This window comes from Microtus oregoni, unplaced genomic scaffold, assembly GCF_018167655.1.
Source record: "Microtus oregoni isolate MIOR12 unplaced genomic scaffold, Mior012 000132F_ref0000261, whole genome shotgun sequence".
NCBI lineage: Eukaryota > Metazoa > Chordata > Mammalia > Rodentia > Cricetidae > Microtus > Microtus oregoni.
The window spans coordinates 1,145,509-1,157,140 of NW_024544775.1; the positions used below are offsets into that span (position 1 = coordinate 1,145,509).

At 51.7% G+C, this 11,632-nt stretch overlaps 1 protein-coding gene across 1 annotated transcript; it reads right to left on the bottom strand.

Moving 5' to 3' along the window:
- Nucleotides 1–754: 754 nt before the first annotated feature.
- Nucleotides 755–1,746, bottom strand: LOC121444563. Its single transcript, XM_041646395.1, has 2 exons — nucleotides 1,349–1,746; nucleotides 755–1,316 (listed from the first exon to the last, which is right to left on the bottom strand). The coding sequence occupies exons 1-2, from the start codon at nucleotides 1,642–1,644 to the stop codon at nucleotides 941–943; spliced, it is 672 nt and encodes a 223-aa protein (XP_041502329.1). The 5' UTR covers nucleotides 1,645–1,746; the 3' UTR covers nucleotides 755–940.
- Between the last annotated feature and the right edge of the window lie 9,886 nt (nucleotides 1,747–11,632).

Sequence of the window (11,632 nt, forward strand, 5' to 3'; positions counted from 1 at the left end):
ACTCATAGGAACCTTAGCTGCGTCGCGACCTCTAAAAGAGAATAAAAGGAGAAGGCCGGCATAGACAAGGCCATACTCGAGTCCAGACAACTGAAAGTCTCCCGAAAACCTTCCGCGCGAGGAATGGAACGCAGGGACAACGGAGATTCGGAGGTGCAGACACCGAATCCATCGTCTTCTTTCGGTGAGGGTCGGATGTTTTAGGACCCTTTCCCGACCAAAATGTTTTAGGACCCTTTCCCGACCAAATGGTTTTTTTTTTCCCACGAAAGTTGGCACTGAATCGCTATGGAAAGGAATCGTGTGAATTTACAGCGTTTATATAAAGGAGAACGAACCGAACGTAGAGGACGCAAACACGAAAGAAACCGCGGACTCCTGAACGTTATAGGGTGCGGACTGGCCCGCGCGGGCAGCAGATGTTTCTTGCTCTGCACCATTTGTCTCCCATCGTCGGGATCGCGATACGGATGGAATTCCTCAGCAACCTTGGGAAACTGCACGATAGGGCACAGGGAAGTGGCACTTGGTCCAGTGCCTGCCTCACAGTGACCCCAGCTGCAAAGATTTGACTGGCCTGCAGCTTGGAGGCATAGCTGAGGACTGGCATCAATAGTCTTTCTGCTATTGATTGGCTAGCACTTCTTCATGGCCCCTGTCCCCAGATCCCAGCGGCGCCTACCCACCCCGTTCACCCAAGGGCCTGAGGATTGACCACGTGGTCCCCATACCAGCATGTCCAGGAATCCTAGAAACGTCGACTTCGGGGTGTCGTCAGGTCAGTACCTTTGAAAACCGGCGCGGGTACAACCAAGTAAATTACGTTTATGTATTAAGTAATTAAGAATTGACACGGACCACCGAAAGCACATTGACGTGTTTATTTTTGGAAGAAACCGGCTGCACTGAAGACCGAACCGGCTGCGACGACTGAAGAGGTTTAGGCAAGGATCATCTTGTCACGGAACCCACTTTCAAACGCTGAAAGTCTCCTGGAGCTCTCTAAGGCGCTCTGCTGTGGGACACCGGTTAGCAGCAGCCACACTAAATGCAGAGTATTAGGCAAGGAATGCATTCCGGACTCGGACACGACGTCGTCTGCAGACTGGACCTCCGTCCTCGGGTCCGTACTCGAACCCGTTGCCGGCTCCGGACTCGGAGCCCTCGTGGGCTGCACACTCGCACACGTCGTCGGCTCCGGCCACGGCCGCCGCTCGGTCTGCTGCAGACTCTCCGCAGACATGGGATCCGGAATGGTCGGAACGGGAATGATCCCTGTCGTCTCGTCCTCGTAATGGAACCGGTCCCCTTCTCCCCGTCGTCGGAACGGGAATGGTCCCTGTCGTCTCGTCGTTCCGGTCGTCCTGTGGTCGGGACCTGACCAGACCTCGACGTCCCGTGGTTGAGACGGAACCAGTACCCGTCGTCCCTTCGTCGGGATGGGTCCTGTCCCCATCGTCCCGTCGTAGGAACGGACTCCTCCCAGTAGTCCCGTGGTCGAAATGGGACTTGTCCCAGTAGAAGACTCCGGAATTGGCCCCATCTTCGGCTCTGCACTTGCCTCTGTCGTCTGCTCGGGACCCGCTGCTCTGTCATCCACACCATCACTCCAGCAGCACTTGCACCGGGAGGACAGCAGCGCATGCGCAAGGGCAGGCAGAAGAGCCCTTTCCAGCCTGGGTATTTGTAGTCTTGAAGGAAGGCGGGGTCAGAAAATTGCGAAATTTCAAAAAAGAAACCGCAACCTCTAGTCCAGTATCCAATGCAGCCGACTCGTCGCGTCGGCAGGACGGGACCGATCCCCGTCGTCCCGCTGTCAGGACGTGACCCGTCCCTCTCTTCGGGCGATCAGGACGGGACCGGTCCGCGTCGTCCCACTGTCCAGACAGGTCGACGCGGAGGTTTCCAGTCCCTACCGCCAGGCGACGGGGCGGGGACGACGCTGACGGGTCCTGTCCGGACCACGGGACGATGCGGCGGGTCCACCGCGGGACAACGCGGACCGGTCCAGTACGGACCGAGGGCCGACGCGACCGGTCCACCGAGGGACGACCGTTTCTCACTCTCACCGGAGCCAAAGGAGAAGACCCAGGCAGAAGCAGAAACGCTACTGACACCAAACGCAGCTCGGCATGCCGGCTGCACCGCCGGCCGCTGGCGTCGCTGTGGCGCCGGAACTCAGCTTCACTGCGATTCCCAAGGCGCGGAGCTAGCACTAAGGGGTTCCCCGACCACTGTGTCGCTGTCCGCGAGTGCGCGGATTCGTGCGCGGAGCCGAATTCCCATCGGACGTCGGCTCGCCCGAGCTGCAATCCGACGGTGATTTTCAAACGGCGTCCTTGATTTGCTGCCACTGTCCTTTCGTTTAGAGACCGGTATCAAACTCTGTATGTAAGGCTGCTGCGGAATTCGATCCGAACGGCCAATCCGACGACGTGGACCGGTGCGAGTCCGCGGCCGAGGATTTGGGCCAGCGCGCAGCCGAGGACCGGTCCGAGGTGCTGGGGGACGGGGGCGTACGGTGGGTATGGGTCCGCAACAGATGAGCGACCGAGGGGACGAGTGCGGAGCCGGCGACGGGGACGAAGGGGGTGAGTCTGTACACCATACCTTAGGTCAAGTGGCTGCGGTTTCTATTCTGAAAAGTCCCAATTTTCTGACCCCGCCTTCCTTCAAGACTATAAATACCCAGGCTTGGAGGAGCCTGTAGCAGGCTCTGCTGCCTGCTACAGTGCAAGCTCTGCTGTCCTCCCGCTGCAAGTGCTGCTCAAGCGATGGAGACGACGACGGAGCACCGGTTCTGGAGCAGACCACCACGGGGGCCAGTGCAGAGCCGACATCGACGCGGGCGAGGCCGAGGCCGAGGCCGGAGCCGACGACGTGGTGTGCGAATCTGCAGCCGCCGCCGCCGACCTGTGCGGGTCCGCCAAAGCCGACGGTGGGGGCGAGGATGGAGCCAACGACGGGGTTCCAGGCTGCAGACGACGCCTAGGCCGACGACGACGCCGACGACGACGCCGACGACGATGCCGACGACGACGCCGCCGACGACGATGCCGACGACGGGTGCATTTCCGGAGAGCGTTCGTTGCCTAATATGCTGCCTGCTGTGCTGTGTAGCTGCTGCACACCGGTGTTCCAGAGCAGGGACCCTTAGAGAGCTCCGCGAGATTTCCAGCATTTCAAAGTGAGCTCTATGCCAAGAAGATCCTTGCCTAAAACCTAGCCAGGTTGTCTTCAGTGCAGCCGGTTCCTCTCAAAATAAACACATCAATGTGTTTTCGGTGGTCAGTGTCAATTCTTAATTACTTAATACATAAACGTAATTTACTTGGTTGTAACCGCGCCAATTCTCAAAGGTACTGACCACACCCACCCCGAAGCTCATATTTCTAGGATTCCTGGAAAGGCTGGTGTGGAGAAAAGGGTGGTCTGTCCTCAGATCCACAGGTGAAAGCGGTGGGTAGGCACCACCGGGGTCTGGTGTGCTGTGGAGTTTTGGAGGCGGGGGGGGGGGGGGAGGAGTGATGAGGAAGTGCTAGCCAATAGCAGAAAGGCTGTTGATGCCAGTCCTCAGTTCAAACCCAAAGCTGCAGGCCTGCCACTTCCTTGCAGCCAGCGTCCCTGAGAGTCAGGCACTGGACCAAGTGCCACTTTGCGGTGCACAGCGCCCCATCCTGCAGTTTTCCACGGTTGCTGCGGAATTCCATCCCTACCGCGTTCCCTTCGACGGGAGACAAACGGTGCAGTGCAAGAACCCTCTGATGCCATGGTGTCAGTTCGCACCCTATAGCGGTCAGGAGGACGTGGTTTCTTTCCCGTGTTCGCGTCCTCTACGTTCGGTTCTCTGTGGTTTCTATACACGCCACTGTAACTTCACCCGATCCCGTTCCGTAGCAGATTAAGTGCCAGCTTCCGTGGGCAAAGACACGTTTTGGTCGGGCAAGGGTTCCAAGGCATCCGACTAGAACCGCGTGGAAGACGACGGATTCGGTGTTTGCGCAACCCCCCACCCCCGCACCCTCCCCCGCGCCGAATCTCCTTCTCGCCGGCGGTGCATTCCCAGCGCCAACGGTGTTGGGGACATTCTGGACTCAGGACTCGAGTATGGCCCTGTCTCCGACGGCCTTTTTCGTCGCCTCCTTTTTTAGTCGCGACGCAGCTAAGGACCCTCCGCGTGGCCCCACTGCGGTCAAATGCCCGGCCAGGGCTACCCGACCATTTCTCACTGTCACCAGAGCCAAAGGAGAAGACCCAAGCAGAAGCAGAAACGCTACTGACGCCAAACGCAGTTGAGCATGCCGGCTGCACCGCCGGCCGCTGGTGTCGCTGTGGCGCCGGAACTCAGCGTGTCCCGTCAGGACCGCCGAAAAACGATAAAGGGTCCGATCCGGACCTTGGGACGACTCGGCAGGTCCACCGCGGGACAATGCGGCGGGTCTAGTGTGGGATACCGTGGGACCATGCGGCGAGTCCACCGCTGGACAACTGTGACGAGTCTCGTCCGGACGCCCGGACGACGCGACGGATCCACCGCGGGACGATGCGGCGGGTCCACCGCGGGACGACCGTTTCTCACTCTCACCGGAGTCAAAGGAGAAGACCCAGGCAGAAGCAGAAACGCTACTGACGCCAAACGCAGTTCAGCATGCCGGCTGCACCGCCGGCCGCTGGCGTCGCTGTGGCCCCGGAACTCAGCGTCAAGGCGATTCCCGGGGCACGGAGCTAGCACTAAGGGGTTCCCCGACCACTGTGTCGCTGTCCGCGAGTGCGCGGATTCGTGCGCGGAGCCGAATTCCCATCGGACGTCGGCTCGCCCGAGCCACAATCCGACGGTGATTTTCAAAGGGCGTTCGTGATTTTCTGCCACTGTCCTTTCGTTTAGAGACCTGAATCAAACTCTGTATGTAAGGCTGCTGCGGGGTTCGATCCGCACGACCAAACCGACGACGTGGACCGGTGCGAGTCTGCAGCTGACGATTGATGCCAGCGAGCAGCCGAGTACCGGTCCGGGGTGTGGTGGAGGGTTGGAGCGTATGGTGGGTACGGGTCCGCAGAAGATGACCTAGGGGACGAGTGCGGAGCCGGCGATCGGGACGACGGGGGCGAGTCTGCACCCGGATACTCTACGTCAAGAGGCCGCGGTCTCTTTTCTGAAATTTCGCCATTTTCTGACCCCGCCTCCCTTCATGATTACAAATACCCAGGCCTGGAGGAGCCTGTAGCAGGATATGCTTCCTGCCCCAGTGCAGGCACTGCTGTCCTCCCCGCCCAAGTGCTGCCCAAGCAATGGAGACAATGGAGCAGAGGTTCCCTTGCAGACCACCAAGGAGGAGAGTGTGGATCCGACGACCGGGGCGAAAGGGCTTCCATAGAACTGTTGGAATCTGCTGCTTTCCAAGGGGGCGTGCCCGGATCCCACAAAGAGATTGAGTCCAGATCTGACAACCTGTTCAAAACCTCAACAGGTGAATGGGGTGAGTGTGGAGCCAAGGACAGTTGTGTGTTCCGAACCCAGAACGGGTTCTGGTTCAGAGCTGACAATGTTTATGGGTCCAGGTCAGAGGGCAGAGATGATTGTGGAGGCGAGTTTGGAGCCCAGGAAAGGGGACCCGTCTGCATCAGATACCATATATCAAGACGTCATGGTTAAGGTGAATTTGGCAGGCAATGGATGGAGCTAGAAAACATTTTGAGTGAGGTAACCCAGACCTAGAAAGATAATTATCACATGTACTCACTCATAAGTGGTTGTAAAACATAAAGTAAAGGAAACCAGCCCACAAATCACAACCCTAGGGAATCTAGACAACAATGAGGGCACTCTGAGAGGCTTACATAACTATAATCTACATGGCAAGTAGAAAAAGACAAGATCACCTGGGTAAGTTGGGAGCATGGGGACCTTTCCAGAGGTGTGAAGCAGAGGAGAAGAGGTAGGGAGGGGAGCAGAGAAAAATATAGAAATCAATAAAAATCAATAAAATAATAAAAAATGAAAAATGAACTTTTGGGAAATGACACAATGATATTCAACAAATGGTTCTTAAAAATTGAATAGCCACAAGCAGAATGCACCTAGCTCTCACTCTGTATGACCCTATAGGGGCACCATTCAACACAGATCAATTCTTCCTATGGAAGTCAAAACTCTAAAGGTGGCAGATGAAAAAGTACCCCAAACTCGCAGGATCCCTCATGGGCAAGCACTTGCTGAGCAGGACTTCAGCACTAAGACATAGTGCTACCAACTGCAAGAGGGACATCATGAAACTGAAATTCTCAGGTCCAGCAAAGGCAGTGGTCTAATGTCCACCGAACAGAAGAAACTCTTTGATAACTTTTCATCTGGTATTGTATTAGTGTCTACAATCCACAAAGCACTCAGCCTTTAAAAAATCTTTTTAAAGAAACTCTTTGTCTCACTTACGTTTGATTTCTATGTGTATTAGTGTTTTGCCTGAATGCTTGTCTGTGTGTGGGTGTCAGATGCCTTGGAATTGGATTTACACAGTAGTGAGCTGACAAGTGTGTGCTGGGAATTTAACCTGGGTCCTCTGGACAGGCAGCTGGTGCTCTCCAGGATGCAGAAGTCACTTATCAAGGAAGAGAACATGGGATGACCCAAACAACAAAAGGTCCAGCAAAGTGATCATGTCATTGGCAGAGGCAGCAGCACAACTGTTATGTTCACCGTTGCTAGCCAGCTGAGAGAGGCGCTAATACCACTGAGATCCATGTTATCCCAGTCAGAGCGGCAGTGGTGGTCATCAAGAGAGCAAAGGAGAACTAATGCTGGGGAGAAGGGAAGGGGGTATCCAGGCCAGCAGGATGGAAAAGATGGTCCCTGATAAGCCTAGGGGAGAGCAATGGAAGATCAAGAGACAGGAGAAGTGATGGCAGGATACTATTTCTGATCAAACCGCCCTTTATTATTTCCTCAGAAGCTGTTATACAGCAAATGGGCAAGGGGGAGGGGAGATGTGTCAACTCTGTTGGAATTCAGGCATGGAGACATCCCACGTGGAGATATCCCATGGTTTAGGCTGCTCTGCCAGTTGCTTCAAGGAAAAATACAAGAGACAGAAAGAAGACACCCTCCTCTTTTCCATGTGTGAGTTTTTCCGAGGATGGAGAGTCAGAACAAGAAGTTTTAGGCATTGTAGAGACACAAATTCTCTCTGTGGCAAAGTGGGTTGACAATCAAAGAAAGCAATTATGTCTCCAAACCCCAACACTCAAGGTTAGGTCTGAGTTCCTTGGCCATGTAGCTTACAGAAAGAATCACAGGATCTGATAAGCACACTGAGAAAATAAAGTTGCCAAAGGAAATTTAAATGAAATATTGTGTATAAATAAGAAAGAAAACTAGATGGTTAGCTAGACCACTTGTTTACGGTTTGGTAGAGTGGCAATAGGACAGGAATCTGCTACACTGGAGCCACAGAAAGCTCCCTGCCAGTCAAAAGACCTGGCTGAAAGGTGCTTGACTTGCTTAAAATTTGTCAATGGTTAATAGAAGAATCATTGCTTTGGGGTGAAGTTGATATTACACGTGTTAATTAATGCAAATTAATACTAAGAAAAATGTTTAACCACTTTTGAGCTCTTGAAAAAAATATATAACTTATGATCATACTGTGAGTTTTTCTTGTGTAAAAATACTGTTTTAGGGGGCTGAGAGATGGCTCAGAGATTAAGAGCACTGACTGTTCTTCCAGAGGTCTTGAGTTCAATTCCCAGCAAGCACATGGTGGTTCACAAACATCTATAATGAGATCTGGTGCCCTCTTCTGGCCTCCAGGGGTACCTGCAGGCAGAATCTGTATACATAATTAATAAAATAAATCTTTTTTAATTTAAGGATACTGTTTTAGGAAAATATGAGTTGTGGTTGTGAGGATATCTTTCTTTGGTTAGAAACTATTGTCCAGAGTGGTATAAAGGGGATAAAAGAACAATCAAGAGACAATTAAAAAAAAGAGAAAAAGGGCTGGAGAGATGGCTCAGTGGTTCAGAGCACTGCCTGCTCTTCCAAAGGTCCTGGGTTCAATTCCCAGCAACCACATGGTGGCTCACAACCATCTGTAAAGAGGTCTGGCGCCCTCTTCTGACCTGCAGGCATACACACAGACAGAATATTGTATACATAATAAATAAATAAAATAAATATTAAAAAAAAAGAGAACAATAACCTGAATTCAACTTTGCTTCCTGAGAGAAGTCTCCTGGGTGTGTTTAGAGGCTGACCCCACCTCTCCTGTCCAGTGTCTCTGGCCTGCTGATGCTGGACTTCAGCTGTTCCCTTTGCTGGGCGTTTTATACTCTGAAATGGTTCTGTGTTATCTTCTTTAACAAATGAATTCTGGGGCTTGTAGAGATGGCTCAGTGGGTGAGAGCACCAGCAGCCTTTACAGGGGACCTAGGTTCAATTCCTAGAACACACATGGCAGATTCCTTCTGTCTGTAACTCCATGTCCAGGACTTCTGACGTCCACCTACAGACCAGCATTCACACAAAACACCAACACACATAGAAATTAGAACTAGTAAAGAGAAAGAGTTTCTTACAAAATATTTTTTAAAATCTGAGTCCTTGGTGTGTTGTAGACACTAATCCTCTGCCAGATGAAAGTCATCAGAGAGTTTTCCCATTGTGTGGGCATTTGACCATTTCCTATACTGGACCTGAGGTTCTCAGCTTCATGACATCCCTCTTGCCATCGGTAGCACTATTTCTTCAGTGCTAAAGCCCTGCTCAGCAAGTGCTAGCCCATGAGGGATCCTGCACTTTGGGTTATTTTATCTGCCACCTATAGAGTTTTGGAGTTCATGGGAAGAATGGGTGTGTGTGAACTGGTGTCCCCCAGGGAAACACCGAGAGGGATCTACTTGCTTCCTACTTGTGGTATTTAGTTTCCAGGGACCATTTGTTGAAGGTTTTGTCATTTCTCAAAAGCTAGTTTTTGCTGTTCAGTGGCAATGCATGACTTTAATCCCAGAGGCAAAGGCAGGTGAATCTCTGAGGTCAAGGTCGGCTTCTTTCAGGGTAGTGGATGCTACCCCGAGAAAACTTGTCCTGGAAATAAAAGTCTATTTTTTGTATGATTGTGAAAATCAAGTCCAGTTTTGACAAGTGCGTGTTTATGGAACTTTAGGTCTAGCCAAGTGTCCGGTTGTCAGTGAAGTGTGTGCTGTTTGTACTACTATAGCTCTATAAAGCCCCAGAGACCAGATGTGGAGACACATTCCGCATTGTTCTCTCTGTGTGTGTGTGCATGTGTGCATGTGTGTGTTTAGTGACAGCGTGGTTATCCTGGGTCTTTTGGAATTCTACATGAAATGCAGTATTTATGAAAAATTCCAGAGTAAGTCTGGGAGGCCAGTGCTGGCCTGGTACTTTCTGTCATGAAGTGAAAGGCCTGGAATTTGCCGCCCCTCCTCATCTTCCTCTGAAGGTGGAGTTCAGGGATCACTGCCTTTGCTCTGTAAACAACATTAGATATCATAAAACTTTGAAACATCTAGGATGAGCATGAAAGGCAGCTGGTATGACTTTGGAGTTTGACAGCTGGGTCTCTGTCCTTGTGCCTCTTCGATCAAAGGAGCAGAGCCATAACTCAGCTCCCTAGCACAAACACAGCTCACAGTAGCGGGAGGCAACAACTGCAATGCCCTGAATCCCCAGTCACACAGTTTCTGTTTCAGTTTTTCTAGATTACAGAGTTTAGGAGTTGGGCACGGGTGGCACAGGCCTCTAATCCCACTACTCGGGAGGCAGAGGCAGGCAGATATCTGTGAGTTCGAGGCCAGCCTCTTCCAGGACAGGCTCCAAAGCTACAGAGAAACCCTGTCTCGAAAAACCAAAACAACCAAACAAACAATCAAAAAAGTTTAGAGCAGCTGTGCTTCCTTAGGAGCCCAGGTGTGATGAGGCATAACTTGCTGTGCGGAGGCTCTGCCCTTAACAATCTACTAAATAAATGAAGTACTAGCTAAGTATTTGTTGCAAACCCCCCTCCTGGACTCAAGAAAGCTCAGAGAAAGTGGTTTCAGTTTTATCAGTGCTACAAACAGGAAGCAAACACGCCCTAGGAAGAGGAGTGACTCACTCAGTAAGCAGTTGAGCAAACAAACTGAAGTCAGGCCAGGGCTGAGGACAGGAAGAAGAGAGGTGGGGCTACAGTGGATTGTCTCAGGGTGGACTGGCCTGGCAGCTTAGCCCCTGGAGGGGAGGGGGTGCTGCCTGGAGAATCAGTCCTTGCTCAGTCAGTAGAGAAAGGATATCCTAACTGGGTCCTCAGCAGCTTGTCTGCCAAGGCCAGCGCCCTGCTGAAAACACACTGAGAAATCTAGAAAGCATGACCCCTAGCACCCAAAAAAAAAAAAAAACGCTTTCCTTCAGCAAAGGAAAGTGCACCCACTAGTCTAAATGAAAACTGAAACAAATCTCAGGCACAGCCCAAGAGCCAACTGTGGCCATTTTCAGAGAGAAATGGGCCCAATCTGGAGGTTGCCAGCCTTTCCTTGCTGGCAAGGCTTCTACTACCCATCTACCAAAAATCTGGCATCTTTATCACGCGGGAGCCAGGAGTTTTTGTTCTCCAGCCTGGATGAATGTGGCTTCCAGACAGGAGCCATCCTTCGGGGCGAATATAGAAATGGGATAGTGCGAACAATAGAAATCTAGGGAGCAAAATCCTTATGATTTGTCTGTTTGAATCAGGTCTTTTTTGTTTGATTGTTTGTTTTTCATGATAGGGTTTCTCTGTGTAATAGTCCTGACTGTCAGGGAACTAGCTCTTGTAGACCAGGCTGGTCTTGAACTCACAGACATCGGCCTGCCTCTGCCTCTGGAATGCTGGGATTAAAAGTGTGTGCCTCAGCAGGCTCATGGGAATCAGTCTTCTTCTTTTTTTTTTTTCACTTTTTATTTTTTTTTATTTTTAAAATTTATTTATTTATTAAGGATTTCTGCCTCGTCCCCACAACCGCTTCCCATTTCCCTCCCCCTCCTCCGATCAAGTCCCCCCCCCCCCCATCTGCTCGAAGAGCAATCAGGGTTCCCTGACCTGTGGGAAGCCCAAGGACTGCCCACCTCTATCCAGGTCTCCTAAGGTGAGCATTCAAACTGCCTAGGCTCCCACAAAGCCAGTACGTGCAGTAGGATCAAAAACCCACTGCAATTGTTCTTGAATTCTCAGTATTCCTCATTGTCCACAGAGACAGAGACCCACACGGGAGCACCGGACAGAAATCTCAAGGTCCAAATCAGGAGCAGAAGGAGACGGAGCACGAGCAAGGAACTCAGGACCACGAGGGGTGCACCCACACACTAAGACAATGGGGATGTTCTATTGGGATCTCACCAAGGCCAGCTGGCCTAGGTCTGAAAAAGCATGGGATAAATCCGGACTAGCTGAACATAGCGGACAATGAGGAATACTGGGAATCAGTCTTCTTATGACTCAGCAATCACACTCAAGGCTGCATCCCGACCTGGCAGCCTCTGTTCCTGCAGGCCAGGCTATGCCAGTCCTTTCCTCTTCTTCACCAAGCTGGGTTGTTCAACATCCAGCAGGAATTTGGCAGTAACTGGAAAAACTTACTAAGCTTTCAAAAGGAAAAAGCA